Genomic DNA, 13,887 nt, shown 5'->3' with positions numbered 1-13,887 from the left:
GGACGAGCTGGAAGAGGAGGAGGACGAGGTGGACGAGGAGCAGGCGGGGTGGGTCGTGGGAGAGGACCTCTCCTCTCCTCAGAGGAGGGGCGGGGGAGGGGGAGGGGCAGGGAAGGGGGAGAGGTGGGTGGGGTGGGGGAAGGGAAGGGAAGGGGGGAGGAGGGCGGGCGGGCGGGCGGTAGGGGGAGGGGGGAGGGGGAGGGGGAGGGCGGCGGGGTGGGAGGGTGGGAGGGTGGGAGGGTGGGAGGGCGGGCGGGAAGGGAAGGGACGGGAAGGGGAGGGAGGGAGGGAGGGAGGGAGGGAGGGAGGGAGGGAGGGAGGGAGGGAGGGAGGGTGGGAGGGTGGGAGGGAGGGCGTGTAGGGGGGCGGTACTGCTCTATTAACTCTCACGGGCTCGCATCGACATCCGTCCTCCACTCTCTCCCTCCCTCCCTCCCTCCCTCCCGCCCGCCCTCCCACCCTCCCACCCTCCCACCCTCCCACCCCCGCCGCCCTACCCCCTCCCCCCCTCCCCTCCCCCTCCCGCCCGCCCGCCCACCCTCCTCCCCCCCCTTTCTCCCCCCCCCCCCTCACCTCCCCCTCCCCTTCCCGTCCCTTCCCTTCCCCCTTCCCTTCCCGTCCCTTCCCTTCCCGTCCCTTCCCTTCCCCCTCCCCTCCTCTGAGGAGAGGAGAGGTCCTCTCCCACGACCCACCCCGCCTGCTCCTCGTCCACCTCGTCCACCTGGTCCTCCTCCTCGTCCAGCTCGTCCTCCTCCTCGTCCACCTCCGACCACCTCGGGTGATACCTGAAATAGTAATGAATATTTTTAGTATAGGAACACATCAAAAATATTGTGTAAGGATTAATGTAATTAATCAATTAATTAATAATGTAATAAATTGTATAAGATTATTCATAGCTACTGAATATGTGCTTGCACGAAAAATGAATTGAAATAATTTATTGTAAACGTGACAAGTTTGTAATATTTCAGATGAAATATAATTACAATTGCCATCAAATATTATAAAAGTGTTTTACTCACCCAGCACAAATCCTCGTCCTCCTCGTCCACCTCCGACCACCTTCAACCACCTCAGGTTATACCTTGAATAGTAATAAATATTTTCAGTATAAGAACACATCGAAAATATTGTGTAACGATGATTATAATTGAGTAATTGAGTAATTAATTAATTATTAATATAATAAATTATATAAGCTTATTCATAGCTACTGAATATGTACTTGCGCGAAAAATGAATTGAAATAATTCAATGTAAACATGACCAGTTTGAAATATTTTAGATGAAATATAATTATAATTGCCGTCAACTATTATAAAAGTGTTTTACTCACCGAGCACAAATCCTCGTCCCCCTCCTCCTGAATCACCGAGATTACCCGCAACCACCCCTAACCACCCCCAACGACCACCGCCAACCACCTCGAGTTATACCTCGAATACTGATAAATATTTTCAGCATGAGAACAAATCAAAAATAATGTGTAAGGTTTGATGTAATTTTTTTATCGATATTATCTACCAGAAAGATTATGAGAAGATTATAAAGTTATAGAAATTTTATTAGCGTACTGACAGCTACCGAATTTGGGCTTGCGCGAAAAACGAATTGAAATAATTTATTGTAAACATGTACCAGGAACCACGGAGCGCTTATCCTGGAAGTCGAGAAATTTTATTAGCGGACTGACAGCTACCGAATTTGGGGTTGCGCGAAAAACGAATTGAAATAATTTATTGTAAACATGAACCAGGAACCACGGAGCGCTTATCCTGGAAGTCGAGAAATTTTATTAGCGGACTGACAGCTACCGAATTTGGGGTTGCGCGAAAAACGAATTGAAATAATTTATTGTAAACATGAACCAGGAACCACGGAGCGCTTATCCTGGAAGTCGAGAAATTTTATTAGCGGACTGACAGCTACCGAATTAGGGGTTGCGCGAAAAACGAATTGAAATAATTTATTGTAAACATGAACCAGGAACCACGGAGCGCTTATCCTGGAAGTCGAGAAATTTTATTAGCGGACTGACAGCTACCGAATTTGGGCTTGCGCGAAAAACGAATTGAAATAATTTATTGTGAACATGAACCAGGAACCACGGAGCGCTTATCCTGGAAGTCGAGAAATTTTATTAGCGGACTGACAGCTACCGAATTTGGGCTTGCGCGAAAAACGAATTGAAATAATTTATTGTAAACGTGAACCAGGAACCACGGAGCGCTCATCCTGGAAGTCGAGAAATTTTATTAGCAGACTGACAGCTACCGAATTTGGGCTTGCGCGAAAAACGAATTGAAATAATTTATTGTAAACATGAACCAGGAACCACGGAGCGCTTATCCTGGAAGTCGAGAAATTTTATTAGCGGACTGACAGCTACCGAATTTGGGCTTGCGCGAAAAACGAATTGAAATAATTTATTGTAAACATGAACCAGGAACCACGGAGCGCTTATCCTGGAAGTCGAGAAATTTTATTAGCGGACTGACAGCTACCGAATTTGGGGTTGCGCGAAAAACGAATTGAAATAATTTATTGTAAACATGAACCAGGAACTACGGAGCGCTTATCCTGGAAGTCGAGAAATTTTATTAGCGGACTAACAGCTACCGAATTTGGGGTTGCGCGAAAAACGAATTGAAATAATTTATTGTAAACATGAACCAGGAACCACGGAGCGCTTATCCTGGAAGTCGAGAAATTTTATTAGCGGACTGACAACTACCGAATTTGGGGTTGCGCGAAAAACGAATTGAAATAATTTATTGTAAACATGAACCAGGAACTACGGAGCGCTTATCCTGGAAGTCGAGAAATTTTATTAGCGGACTAACAGCTACCGAATTTGGGGTTGCGCGAAAAACGAATTGAAATAATTTATTGTAAACATGAACCAGGAACCACGGAGCGCTTATCCTGGAAGTCGAGAAATTTTATTAGCGGACTGACAACTACCGAATTTGGGGTTGCGCGAAAAACGAATTGAAATAATTTATTGTAAACATGAACCAGGAACTACGGAGCGCTTATCCTGGAAGTCGAGAAATTTTATTAGCGGACTAACAGCTACCGAATTTGGGGTTGCGCGAAAAACGAATTGAAATAATTTATTGTAAACATGAACCAGGAACCACGGAGCGCTTGTCCTGAAAGTCGAGTTTCACCGCGTAGCGGACCCGAAGCGCGGGATCCGGGAGGTTGAGAACCCGGTACTCGAAATACGTAGCGGACCCGCAGCGCGGGATGCGGGAGGTTGAGAACCCGGTACTCGAAATTTGCGGAGCGCGACTCTCATCCGTCCGCTCTACTGCGCGGTTCGTTCCAGACTGAGGAATTCGGCTAGCTGATTTGAGATTGGTGACGTCACTTTCCGAATATCCGAAAATTTAAACTTAGTGCCGACCTTTCATACTATGTATGATGATGTATGATGTATGATGTATCATGTATGATGTATGATGTATCATGTATGATGTATGATGTATGATGTATGATGTATGATGATATGATATGATGTATAATGATTTTAGTTATCACATTTCATACAAGAAATACACACTTCATCTCTCCTGCCGATTCCAGACTCAAGCGGCTAGGCCCGTCGATGGTCAGCCGTTAACTAAGGATATGTTCTCCAGTTAACGGCTCAGCTAATAACGCTGTCGTTCTGCGACAGTTGGAAGATATAAATTCTTGCTCGTACCTTCCAAACGTGTGTCAAAATACACTCGAAGTTTTAAGAAGCTTCGTTCTATCTCTCCCCAACAAAAAAAGGATAAAAAAATCGCCGACAATCACCTTTTTAGGTCTTTAAATCAAGACACAGCTTTAAATACTGCCTCATATACGGAGCATCAATTTTACCTCGATCAAAATTAGCGCATCCGTGATGAATTACAGTTACTCGGAATTTCATTCCATAAGAATACTTTTCGAAAAACAATTCTGCTTCTCTACCCAACGTAGATACTTCACTTGCGACTAGACTAAAACAGCGTTTCGATTCTATTCCTGCGAAAATTCAAGATCGAGAGAGCAAATGAAAACTTGTTCAAAGAATTATGAATAATAATGTTATAGATTACATGGACGAGCAGGGGGACGAAGAAGATGAAGGTGGTCGGAGGTGATTGAAGGTGTTTGGAAATGGTCGGCGGTGGTAGGCGCCAGCAGGAGGTGGTAGGGGGTGGTAGGAAGTGTTCGGAAATGGTAGGAGGTAGTAGGAGGTGATAGGAGGTGCTTCCAGGTGGTAGGGGTCGGTTGGCGGTGGTAGGAGGTGGCAGGGGGTGTTTAGCGGTGCTTGGAGCGAGTAGGAAGTGTTTGGAGGTGGTTGGAGGTGCTCGGCGGTTGTTGCGGTGGTTGGCGGTGGACGCGGCTATGCGTCCTCTCACGGTGATGATCGAGCTGATCGACATTCCTAAGTCGCAGTCGACGAGTATTCTTTCGTACTCATTTCATACCAACGCAAGCTCCATACCGACACTACTTTGGCTGCTACGAATGTCGGTGCGAGCCCGTTACGTAGAGTCGATAAAGCAGAACCCTCCTACGCTCCCAGGCCCACCTGGGCCCATTTGCCCGCCGAAAACTGGCCACAAAAATTTAGCCAACAGTATCCGTATTTATATTCTTCAGTTAACGGCAAAAATTACCTATAGTCCTATAGGCATGTGAGTTTCTTTGCTCCACACTGTTTGTTACTAACCAATGCCCCATAACACCGTTATTTCGTAGTCAAAGTTCTTACTTTCGGCTTTATTGTTGTTTATTGATCACTCTGGCTTCTTTAAGATGAGGGTTGAAACGATACTTATGTTTACATTGCCTTTCACACTTTAAGGTGGGATTACATGGGTAACTAAGAGCAGGAGCAGTTTAGTAACTTACTAGATGTTACTAACATCTGTCTAGTGAGAACTTCAAACAGCAAAAACTTGCGCCGAAAGTATAGTAACTTTCAGTGAATAGCTGCTGCTGCTATTTTTTGCTGCCCATGAAATCCTAGCCGTCCTAGCATGGAGACCAGAGGTAAGGAGGCTGAACGCAATGCTGGCAGAATGGACTGTGAAAGTGATGAACGATCCACGGATTGTACCCGCCTGGCGGCGCTAACACTGCGGGCTCCGTCAGCGCGGTGATCTTGGATGCTATTTCATGAGCAGTAAAAAGCAGCAGTGGTTTAGTAACTTACTAGTGGTATGTTCCGATATGCACTGCGAGCACTGCACAGTGCTCTCACTGTAGAAAAATTCGTTCCGATATGAACTGCAGTATACGACCGGAGTACCCTAGGGAAATATATGACGTCATGAATAACCACCATATTTCTACTGCGAACACTGGAGGTTTCGAGGTAAGGTGCTCTCAGTGCTTTGATCACGTTATCAACAGCGTTCAGAAATTTAATAGCTTCCACTATTGATAATTATTATTATTGAATATTGTCATTCAAAAATACCGGCCGTTAAAAACAAAAATGGAAAATTTGAAGAAATTTTATCTATTGCAGTGTGAGACAAATATTATGTATGAAATGAAAGTAACGCTGAAAAATGTCGATCACAGTATACTGTACTGCGTTCCGTTTTAAACAGTAACCAGTATAGCTAACTATAAAGGAACGGCTTCGCAGTATACTAAATTGACGTTACACCTTACAGTGCTCGCAGTGTATATCGGAACATACCCTAGTTTTCACTAGCAGCAGTCTGGTAATTTCACGCAGCAGCAGTGGCTTATGAAATAGGTCGTGGCTTCTTGTGATCTTGTGGCTTGTCGCTCGGGAAACTGAACTGCGAGTAGCAGAAACTTGCACCGGAAGTGATAGGGGAAAACTGCTGCTGCTGCTGCTTTTTACTGCTCATGAAATAGCACCCTTTGAATCGTCGATACTCACGTATGTTTCCTAGGGTGCGTTCGCGGAGCATGCTTACGCGCTTTGAGCGCTAACGCTTACGGACCCGTTCGACTTGGATTTAGCGCGCTTACGTTCGCAACGTCACGCCGTTCGATTTGGCGTTGTAAATTCTCCGTAACGCTAGTACGTTTTCGTAATTGCGTTGAAAATTTGTTTTTTTAACTGAGCTAGCCCACTGTCCATTTAAATCCGTCCTTTCCAACTAGAGTATAGTTTGACACAGTCATGGACGTTGTTCGTATCATATATTTAGTTGATTTATGTTTTAAAGACCATAAAGGATATTATTGACAAGTATGGGTATCAGTGGGTAGTTTCCATTTACTGACTCAAATCGACTTGTGTCGATATTTCTGGTGTAACCGGCCAATCTGGGCACAGGAATATACCAGAAATAGCGACACAAGTCGACTTAAGTCAGTAAATGGAAACCACCCAATATGGTCGATAATTAATAGTATTCTATTTACATAATTAAATTTCCTGTACAAAATTTTCCATTCTGGTACGCTTTGTGGCGCCATCTGAGACGGCGAAGAATTTCAGTCTGGCAACACTGTCCTTCCCTCTAGTCTCCATGCGTTATTGCGTCCCAGCCTAAGCAGTATCAACGACATTCATGTCCGAGCTTCGAGGTGCGAATCCTAGAAACGTGCGAATATCATATATCGTCACGTGTATCAAATCACCAATCTCATCGCACTATTTGAATTATAACCCGCGAGCTTTGTTGACGGTCACCGTAAGATCATATGAAGCGGTAACCCCAAATATCACCGATTGTCAGAAATACTTCGGTTCTTTGTAAAGGTCACTATCAAACAAAGTAATCGTCAATTCGAGAACCCAGCAAATTGTTTAACGTTAAAATAAGCCATGGAGCAACTGCAAACTGCGTTAACTGCAATCAAAGTACTGCGATCGAGTGTTGGGCAGGTTTTTGACTCTTTGGGAAACGGCCTGAGAGCCGATCATGGTGAAGATAACAAGGAGGCCAAGTACCTTCAGGAACTCCAGGAACTTCTAACTACTGTTAACGGCAATCTAAGGTGATTCACACATTACTCACACTTTACGCATCTGTAGTTTTTATCTAACGATTAATCTTTCATGCGTCGAAAAACAAATTACCGACTGAATGTTCGCAGAGATGTCGAACAAACAGTGAGCACTCTGAACCCACCGCCAGGTCCATTCAATCTGGCAAGTACGACCTACCTAAGCCAGGAAACAACACAGGAAAGACAAGCGCTCTACAGCACATTGGTAAATAGTTATAAATGGACGGATAAAGTTCACGAGTACAGCAACATTGCCCAAACACTGCTTAGTCAGAACTCTTTGAAGCGTTCGTACACAAACTCGAGCAGAGCAAAGAGAGGAAGATCGCAAACGAGCAGCCATAACGTTCCTCCACAGTAAGTATTCCATTACTTGATGTAAATTCTGACGCGTAGAAGTATCGGCCAGCTTTTTTAACAAATCGTATCAACAGGCAGGTCGACTCTGTCATAACAACAATCGACAGACTCTTCAATGACATGACGGTAACTGTTTCACGACCGTTCGCCTCCAATGCCGTGCTCCACGTCACTCTTGGTCACGTTTTGAAAGCGGTGATTGCATTCAAGGGATTGATGATCGAGTGGGTGGTCGTAAAAGGTTACGGAGAGACAATGGATTTGTGGACGGAATCGCGACACAAGGTGTTCAGGAAAGTTACGGAGAATGCTCACGCCGCTATGCTTCATTTTTATTCACCCGCCTTGCCTGAACTTGCTGTTCGATCGTTCATGGTTCGTTTATATATTCCTATTATTTTGGGCAAAGAAATAATGTGTCATCCGAGAGGACTTGAAGAAATCTTTACATATTTTCCAGACCTGGTTCCACAGCTTGATTAATCTGTTCAGTGAACCCTGCAAACGATGCGGATTACATCTTCACAGCGCCTTACCGCCTACTTGGCGAGATTTTCGCACTCTGGACCCTTATCATCAAGAGTGCAAACCCTAGTAATAGAAATTCTGTAATTTATTATGACTGATAATAAACTATAAATCTATGTACACGCAACTTGGTCTTCTTAGTTTATATTAACGAAAAGGCGCGACTTCTTTTCAATCACTTTTATTCAATGAATAACAAAAATGACGAATGATTAGAATGAAATTGCAATGAATAGGTAGTTTTTCCAAGCAACCAATCATCGCATTGACCATATATAAATTATACATGGTCGTAATTGAGTGATCTATCATTTACTGTATTGTTCCGAGTATAAAACCACCCAATACCGAAGGGTGTTTTTCACAGTTACCCGCACTTAAGACTGGTCTGCGTATGATACGAGGATGATCTCGGAGGGTGCTGTCAACGACAAAAAACCTCGGCTTATATTCGAAACAATACGATATTTCGTATATTTGCCGAATACACCTGGTATGTATAGAATAAATGAAGGAATACATATGTCAACAATTGCTATGATACCTCAATTATTACCAATGAATCTTCCAAAGACCTCAATGATCAAATACAACCTTTTCATCGTTTAACCATTGATTATTAATATCAACGTCCACAGCTGGAGAATGACATAAGTATCTTCAATCGGTTTATTCGATGATCAACAAAAAACATTCTGTCGCTAATAACTGAACCGTGTAGCTTGCCCATCGACGATAAAATTTCAACTTTTCTCACTTGGATCTATATGATTAATTTTTTTTTTTTTGTCAACTTTGCTTAAGATCTCAATACCTGTGTTTATGTATGTGAGTGTTTTCAGAGCTGGTCAAGAAACACCAAAGGGGCAAATCATTTTGCAATACTAAAAAGAGATTTATCTACAAACTGATAGTGAACTGCGAAAGTCTCCGTTAGGTTAGGTTGTTACGCACTGTACATAATTGATTCTACAAGTTTATGTAAGTAGGTTTTTTTTCCCTTTATAATACGCTATTGTATATTATTGTGATTAATTGCTACTAGCATGAGTTTCAATCGCAGAGCTCTATAACGACTGAAAATGTACGAAAGCATTATTTGATTTGACAAATTGTTATTTATACCTGCTCTTCTCATCTGTCGATGTTTATTTCAACCGAATTACTGCGTTCGACGTCCCAAGGACGTAAACTCCGGTTTCAAGTAAATCTACAGATATTTTTTTCCTTTTGGTAAAACGATCTTTTGAGTTCTGATCACTGGACCCGTATCACTGATATTATTATGAATTTTCATACTTGTTAGTTTGATCGCGATATCATTTAGTAATTTTTTTTCCAATTTCATTGCAATTCTCAAACTGCGACAAAATTTCATTTTGATCAGATGATTATTCATTTTCATTCGGTATATAACAGCTCCGCAGTTGATTTTTCTTTATTCTAAATATGTATATCATTCTTAATATCACCATATCGTAATTAGTTGTATGTATAATAATAATAATAATAATAATCATAATGAGTATCGTTATAATGTAATTATAATTATGTTATAATTAGTATCTTCACAGAACTGTACACATCCATAATTGGAACATTGGCCCTTTAACGTGGGCGCAAGTCATTGTTCTTTTTTCTTTTTATTTTTGTTTTTTATTTGTATGGCAGTGAACTTATTTTACAAATTGTTATTGTGATCACTTGCTCGATGGACTCTGGGTCCAAACTTTGTAAGGCTCTATCTACGTTGCGTTAAATGAGCTTACCGTGGTTTTATGACTCAAAACAATCTATGCAAATTAGTTACCGTTTTTAAAATAAAATAATTCAAATACTGTATTTTATATTCATCGACGCACGTAATTCAGCGTGTCGTAAATTACTTTTGAAATTTGAAGAATGGTTATCGTTACTACACTCTGGCTGCACGGTACAGTATGAACTTGGAATCATGGTAGAAACCTTAAAAACTATTCGAAAAGCTTACAACTTGCAAAATCAATCTCATCGGTTATTACTACATGTTTACTTACAATAACGCGCATGTACTTAACGCGCATTCATAGTTCTGAGTCAAAGGAATTGCTTCTATTTTACCAGTTATCCGTATTGAGTTCATAAGCTTATAATATTTAAAAAATGGATATGCTAGCGTTACTCGGTCCGCAATTATTGTACAGCCATTACGTAAAGTGAGAGACCGCGCGTGTTTCCTGACCATTATTTGTTTATTTATTTTTCTTTTTTTTTTTCTTTTTTTTCGTTTATAGATATTTTTCATTTCCTTTTTCTACCTTTTCTTCTTCCTTTTGTTTTTTCATAAGTTGGCATAGCAGTTTCACAGTTTCCATCGGATGTTAGCATCTCTTGTCTTTGTACTCCTCTTTTCTAGTAGCTATACCTAACTTAAATTATTGTTAATAATATAGTATCGTAAAGTCTGATAGTACCACAATGCGAGGAAACCTACTTTAGCATATTCTCAGTTCAATAGCTTTATTGCCTTTCTCACTGATTCTGTATGTTTTGGACAGCTTATAATTAGAAGTTCTTTTTTTTTTTTTTTTTTTTAAATTACGTTTATATGGTGCGCAGCACTGTATATTAACTTTTTTTTTCTTTTAATTATTTTATTCATTCCCCATAGCTATTACTAAGTATTCATATTACCTTGATTTTTTCAAATAGTTTACATATTACGTTAAGTCGGTACAAATAGTCCAATACGTTTTTCTTAATCTTTTTTGCTTCAGATTTCAGAACTGCGAGCACAAGAACGGAAGACAACAAAATTATTCAAGTAGCATTTTACGATAAGTGAATAAACGATTTGAAAAATCATTTCTCGTTGAATTCATATTTAATATAACACGACGATACAATTCTTCCTCGTAAGTAGCACTTTCACAATATTTGAAAGAAAATAGTGTTTTTCATAGTATATATTAAGTTCAAAATCAAACCAATATATTCGGTCAAGTGACTGAAGAAATTCGAGTTATATTAAAAATCTGTCTGTCCTTTTTTGTAGAATGAAACTCAAGTATTACGCAATGCAAAGTAACTTATCGAGTCTTTGGCTTAGTTCATGTAATGTAACTAAAAATAAAATAACTTTGCTGCTCGCCAACTGTGCACTTTGTTTGTTTGTTTTTTTTTTCATTTCTCTTCCTTTTTTTTGCCTAATTTGACTATTGAACTTCGATCAAGGATAAAAATCATCATTGAATTGACTTGTGACCATAAAGAAACTTGAGGCCCGAGAAGGTTAAAATTTCCCTATATATATATATATATATATATATACATACATGTATACATATATATATAAGTGTACATGTACATGTGTATATATATATTAATTGATGTTAACTTGGAACATACTAGATCGCCAAATAACTTTTTTTTTGGCTACGCTACTGAACAATGAAGGATTATTATACACTTGTAGAATATGATGTATGGTATATAAGTGTACATGTATATACATATATGTACATATAAGGGAAGGTTTCTTGTTTTCGATAATTGTGTTCCAGATCGTGCCGCAATTATGTCATCCAGAATCCGTCAATTGTTTATAATGAAATTTTCATTATTGAAACGCGTATCGCAGTTATTTCAAAATTATATTAAAATCACTTTAATGTATCTGAATCAAACAATTGGATTCATTTATAAAATTGACGAGTATATAACGTGTGATTTAAAAGCAATGATTTTCACGCTATCGTGATCCGGAAGTTTTCAATTTATGCTTAACAGTCATTTCACACCAGCTATGTGGAAAAAAAAAGAAAGAAAAACAGAATCCTAGACGTAAGGACCGTTTAGGAAACCTTCCGTTACACCCACACACTTTCTTTTTTTTTCACAATCTCTTCACCATTCAATTATAGTTCATTAAACATAATTTAGTGTGGTCGATAATTGCATTTTTGTTTGTTATTTTTGTGTTTTTTCTCTTCTTTTCTATTTCTTTCAGTGAGCGTCGATCTTACCTTTATATATATACAAATATTAATCGATTTTCGATTAACATAATGCATCATACAATAGATCTCTTATACAATGTTCATTAATTATTATATCATATAATTTATATTACGAGGAGTCTACATACTAATTAAGGTTTGAAGTTTGTGTGTTCTCGGATCAACGTCTCTGGTTTGAATTTTTGTGTTCGCGTGCGTATGTGAGTGTGTGTGCGTGTGTGTGTCGCATGTGTCGTGTGTATATATATGTGTGTGTATGCATACGTGAATTAGACCGTATTCGAATATATTGGACACCATTGAAATAGGCACTGATGACCTATAAAGTTTCTTCTAAGAGTCCGTATGAAATTGCGGCTCGCCCTCGGAGTTTACGTTCCATGTAAGAGTCGTCGCATTCGCCGCACGCCTCAGGCTATTCCTCAAGAACATCGCGCAGGCTTTGCTCCGTTCCGTTATTATCTCGTAGAGATGATTCTCCAACGTTAGGCTGTTCGTACTCAGAAGCAGGGGCAGTGGCATCGGTGTGTTCATCATCATAAAGTTCCCAATGTTAAGAGGAGTTTCCCATTGTCAGACACCGCTGTTCGGAAAGCGTGGCGGGGGAAGCGGGGGCGGTGGTCTCTCCGGCTGAGCGGGAGCGATGGAAGATCGCTCTGAGCCAGCTGCAAACACAACTGTCATCACCCCTTAAACGCGTCTCCCAATATCACCCCCGTCATCGTCTACGCACACTTATGCTTTATATGCGCTCACATCCAACACTACACGCTATATTGTATATCTTTTTTTTTATAACGCGAGCATTTTTTACGCGTTTTTTCGTACACAAAGTACCCGTTTCTACGACGTTCGAGTGAGTCTGCGAATGCGCGTGCGTGGAGTACTGAAAAGACCGCTTTTGAGTCCTAGGAGTTGAAAGTGGTCTTTTCTGCACTCCGCGCATGCGCTGTCGCGAACTGAATCTGACATTACGCGACCGTAACCTCAGTTTTGTACTGTGTGAAAAACCGCGTAACATACTCTTGTTGTATGAAAAATCATGCGCAACAAGGGGGCAACGGTCTTTTCGCCTCGGGTATTCACAATATGCGTTTTTGACTCACTTACGAGATTCGTATTGAAAAGATACGCTCGACCCGAGAAGAGAAAGTTTTCCTCCTTGTTACACAATAAGCTAATGTATATTACCTACAATACAGAAGGATGGTCTTTGTTTTTGATATTTTTGAAATTACAGTCCGACACCCCCGAAAATTTATTCCAAATACATGGAGAGAAATTTCCTCGACAGCAAAGGTCCTTATCTCAACCTGTAAACTTTTCCATTTCAAAAATACACATTTTTACTCAATTTTCAGTATACGTATATTTCACCTTGGGACAAAACCTGTTTAATAAAAATATCAGCATCGTTAATGGAGAATTTTACATCAGTTATCCGCTAACATCAAACTCACAAAAATGTCAAATTCTAGTTGGGTATCAGCTGACGTAGAATTCTCTGTAGACGATACTGATCTTTTTGTTCAATATTAGAATCAATGCTCGCGTATTTTTAACAGAAACAGATTTCTTTGCACACAATTGGTCCTGCTTCGAAATATGTACTGAAAGTTGAGTTAAAACGTGTGTATTTTGAGTGGTAAACTTCACAGCCCTTGGGCAAGGGTCTTTATTTATTTATACGCAGATCTTTATTTATTTATTTATTTGGAAGCAATCTGGGAAGAGCGTCCCAGTTAAAATTCGAATATGTCCAAAACTACTACATACTACTATACATTAAAACCACCCTTATGTACATTTTAGGAGAGGTTTTCATACTCTCGTTGAGATTGTGAAGATAAAAAAATAGCAACCCGCCTACATATTGTTTTAATTTATTTTTCAAATTTACTGTGATTCCAATTTGAATTGTAACACTGCGTGAGACGAAATTTACAAAATCTACATGACTTTTCGTACAAGCTTCGTGCGCGAAGTAATATTTCAAGGATGATTGGGCCCT

The 13,887-nt window shown here is 40.3% G+C and overlaps 2 protein-coding genes across 16 annotated transcripts in view; one reads left to right on the top strand and one right to left on the bottom strand.

Annotated features, from left to right (window-relative positions):
• Nucleotides 1–6,480: 6,480 nt before the first annotated feature.
• LOC107220184 (mediator of RNA polymerase II transcription subunit 27) lies at nt 6,481–8,005 on the top strand. The gene is made up of 4 exons (XM_015658659.2): nt 6,481–6,978; nt 7,078–7,347; nt 7,425–7,725; nt 7,811–8,005. The coding sequence occupies exons 1-4, from the start codon at nt 6,806–6,808 to the stop codon at nt 7,943–7,945; spliced, it is 879 nt and encodes a 292-aa protein (XP_015514145.1). The 5' UTR covers nt 6,481–6,805; the 3' UTR covers nt 7,946–8,005.
• Nucleotides 8,006–8,572: 567 nt separating this feature from the next.
• Nucleotides 8,573–13,887, bottom strand: part of LOC107220185 (glucose transporter type 1) — a 74,608-nt gene continuing 69,293 nt past the window's right edge. For 13 of the 15 annotated variants that reach the window (XM_046745871.1, XM_046745870.1, XM_046745869.1 and 10 more), the window contains one exon: nt 8,573–12,553. In XM_046745871.1, coding sequence (XP_046601827.1) covers nt 12,450–12,553 — 104 coding nt within the window. In that variant the 3' untranslated portion in view covers nt 8,573–12,449. The remainder of the gene's footprint in view (nt 12,554–13,887) is intronic. The other 2 variants (XM_046745873.1, XM_046745876.1) reach the window with 1 other exon arrangement.

The sequence above is a fragment of the Neodiprion lecontei genome, chromosome 7 (genome assembly GCF_021901455.1).
Source record: "Neodiprion lecontei isolate iyNeoLeco1 chromosome 7, iyNeoLeco1.1, whole genome shotgun sequence".
NCBI classification, from domain to species: domain Eukaryota; kingdom Metazoa; phylum Arthropoda; class Insecta; order Hymenoptera; family Diprionidae; genus Neodiprion; species Neodiprion lecontei.
The sequence above is the reverse complement of the archived record's forward strand: the minus strand, read 5'-3'. Positions and strand labels throughout refer to the sequence as shown.

What these genes read in the sequence shown, in the direction of transcription:
- LOC107220184 (XM_015658659.2), top strand. Translation starts at nt 6,806, where the DNA reads ATGGAGCAACTGCAAACTGCGTTAACTGCAATCAAAGTACTGCGATCG. An exon ending in AGCCATAACGTTCCTCCACA is followed by an intron (nt 7,348 to 7,424) that starts GTAAGTATTCCA and finishes TCGTATCAACAG; the next exon opens with GCAGGTCGACTCTGTCATAA. An exon ending in TTGCTGTTCGATCGTTCATG is followed by an intron (nt 7,726 to 7,810) that starts GTTCGTTTATAT and finishes CATATTTTCCAG; the next exon opens with ACCTGGTTCCACAGCTTGAT.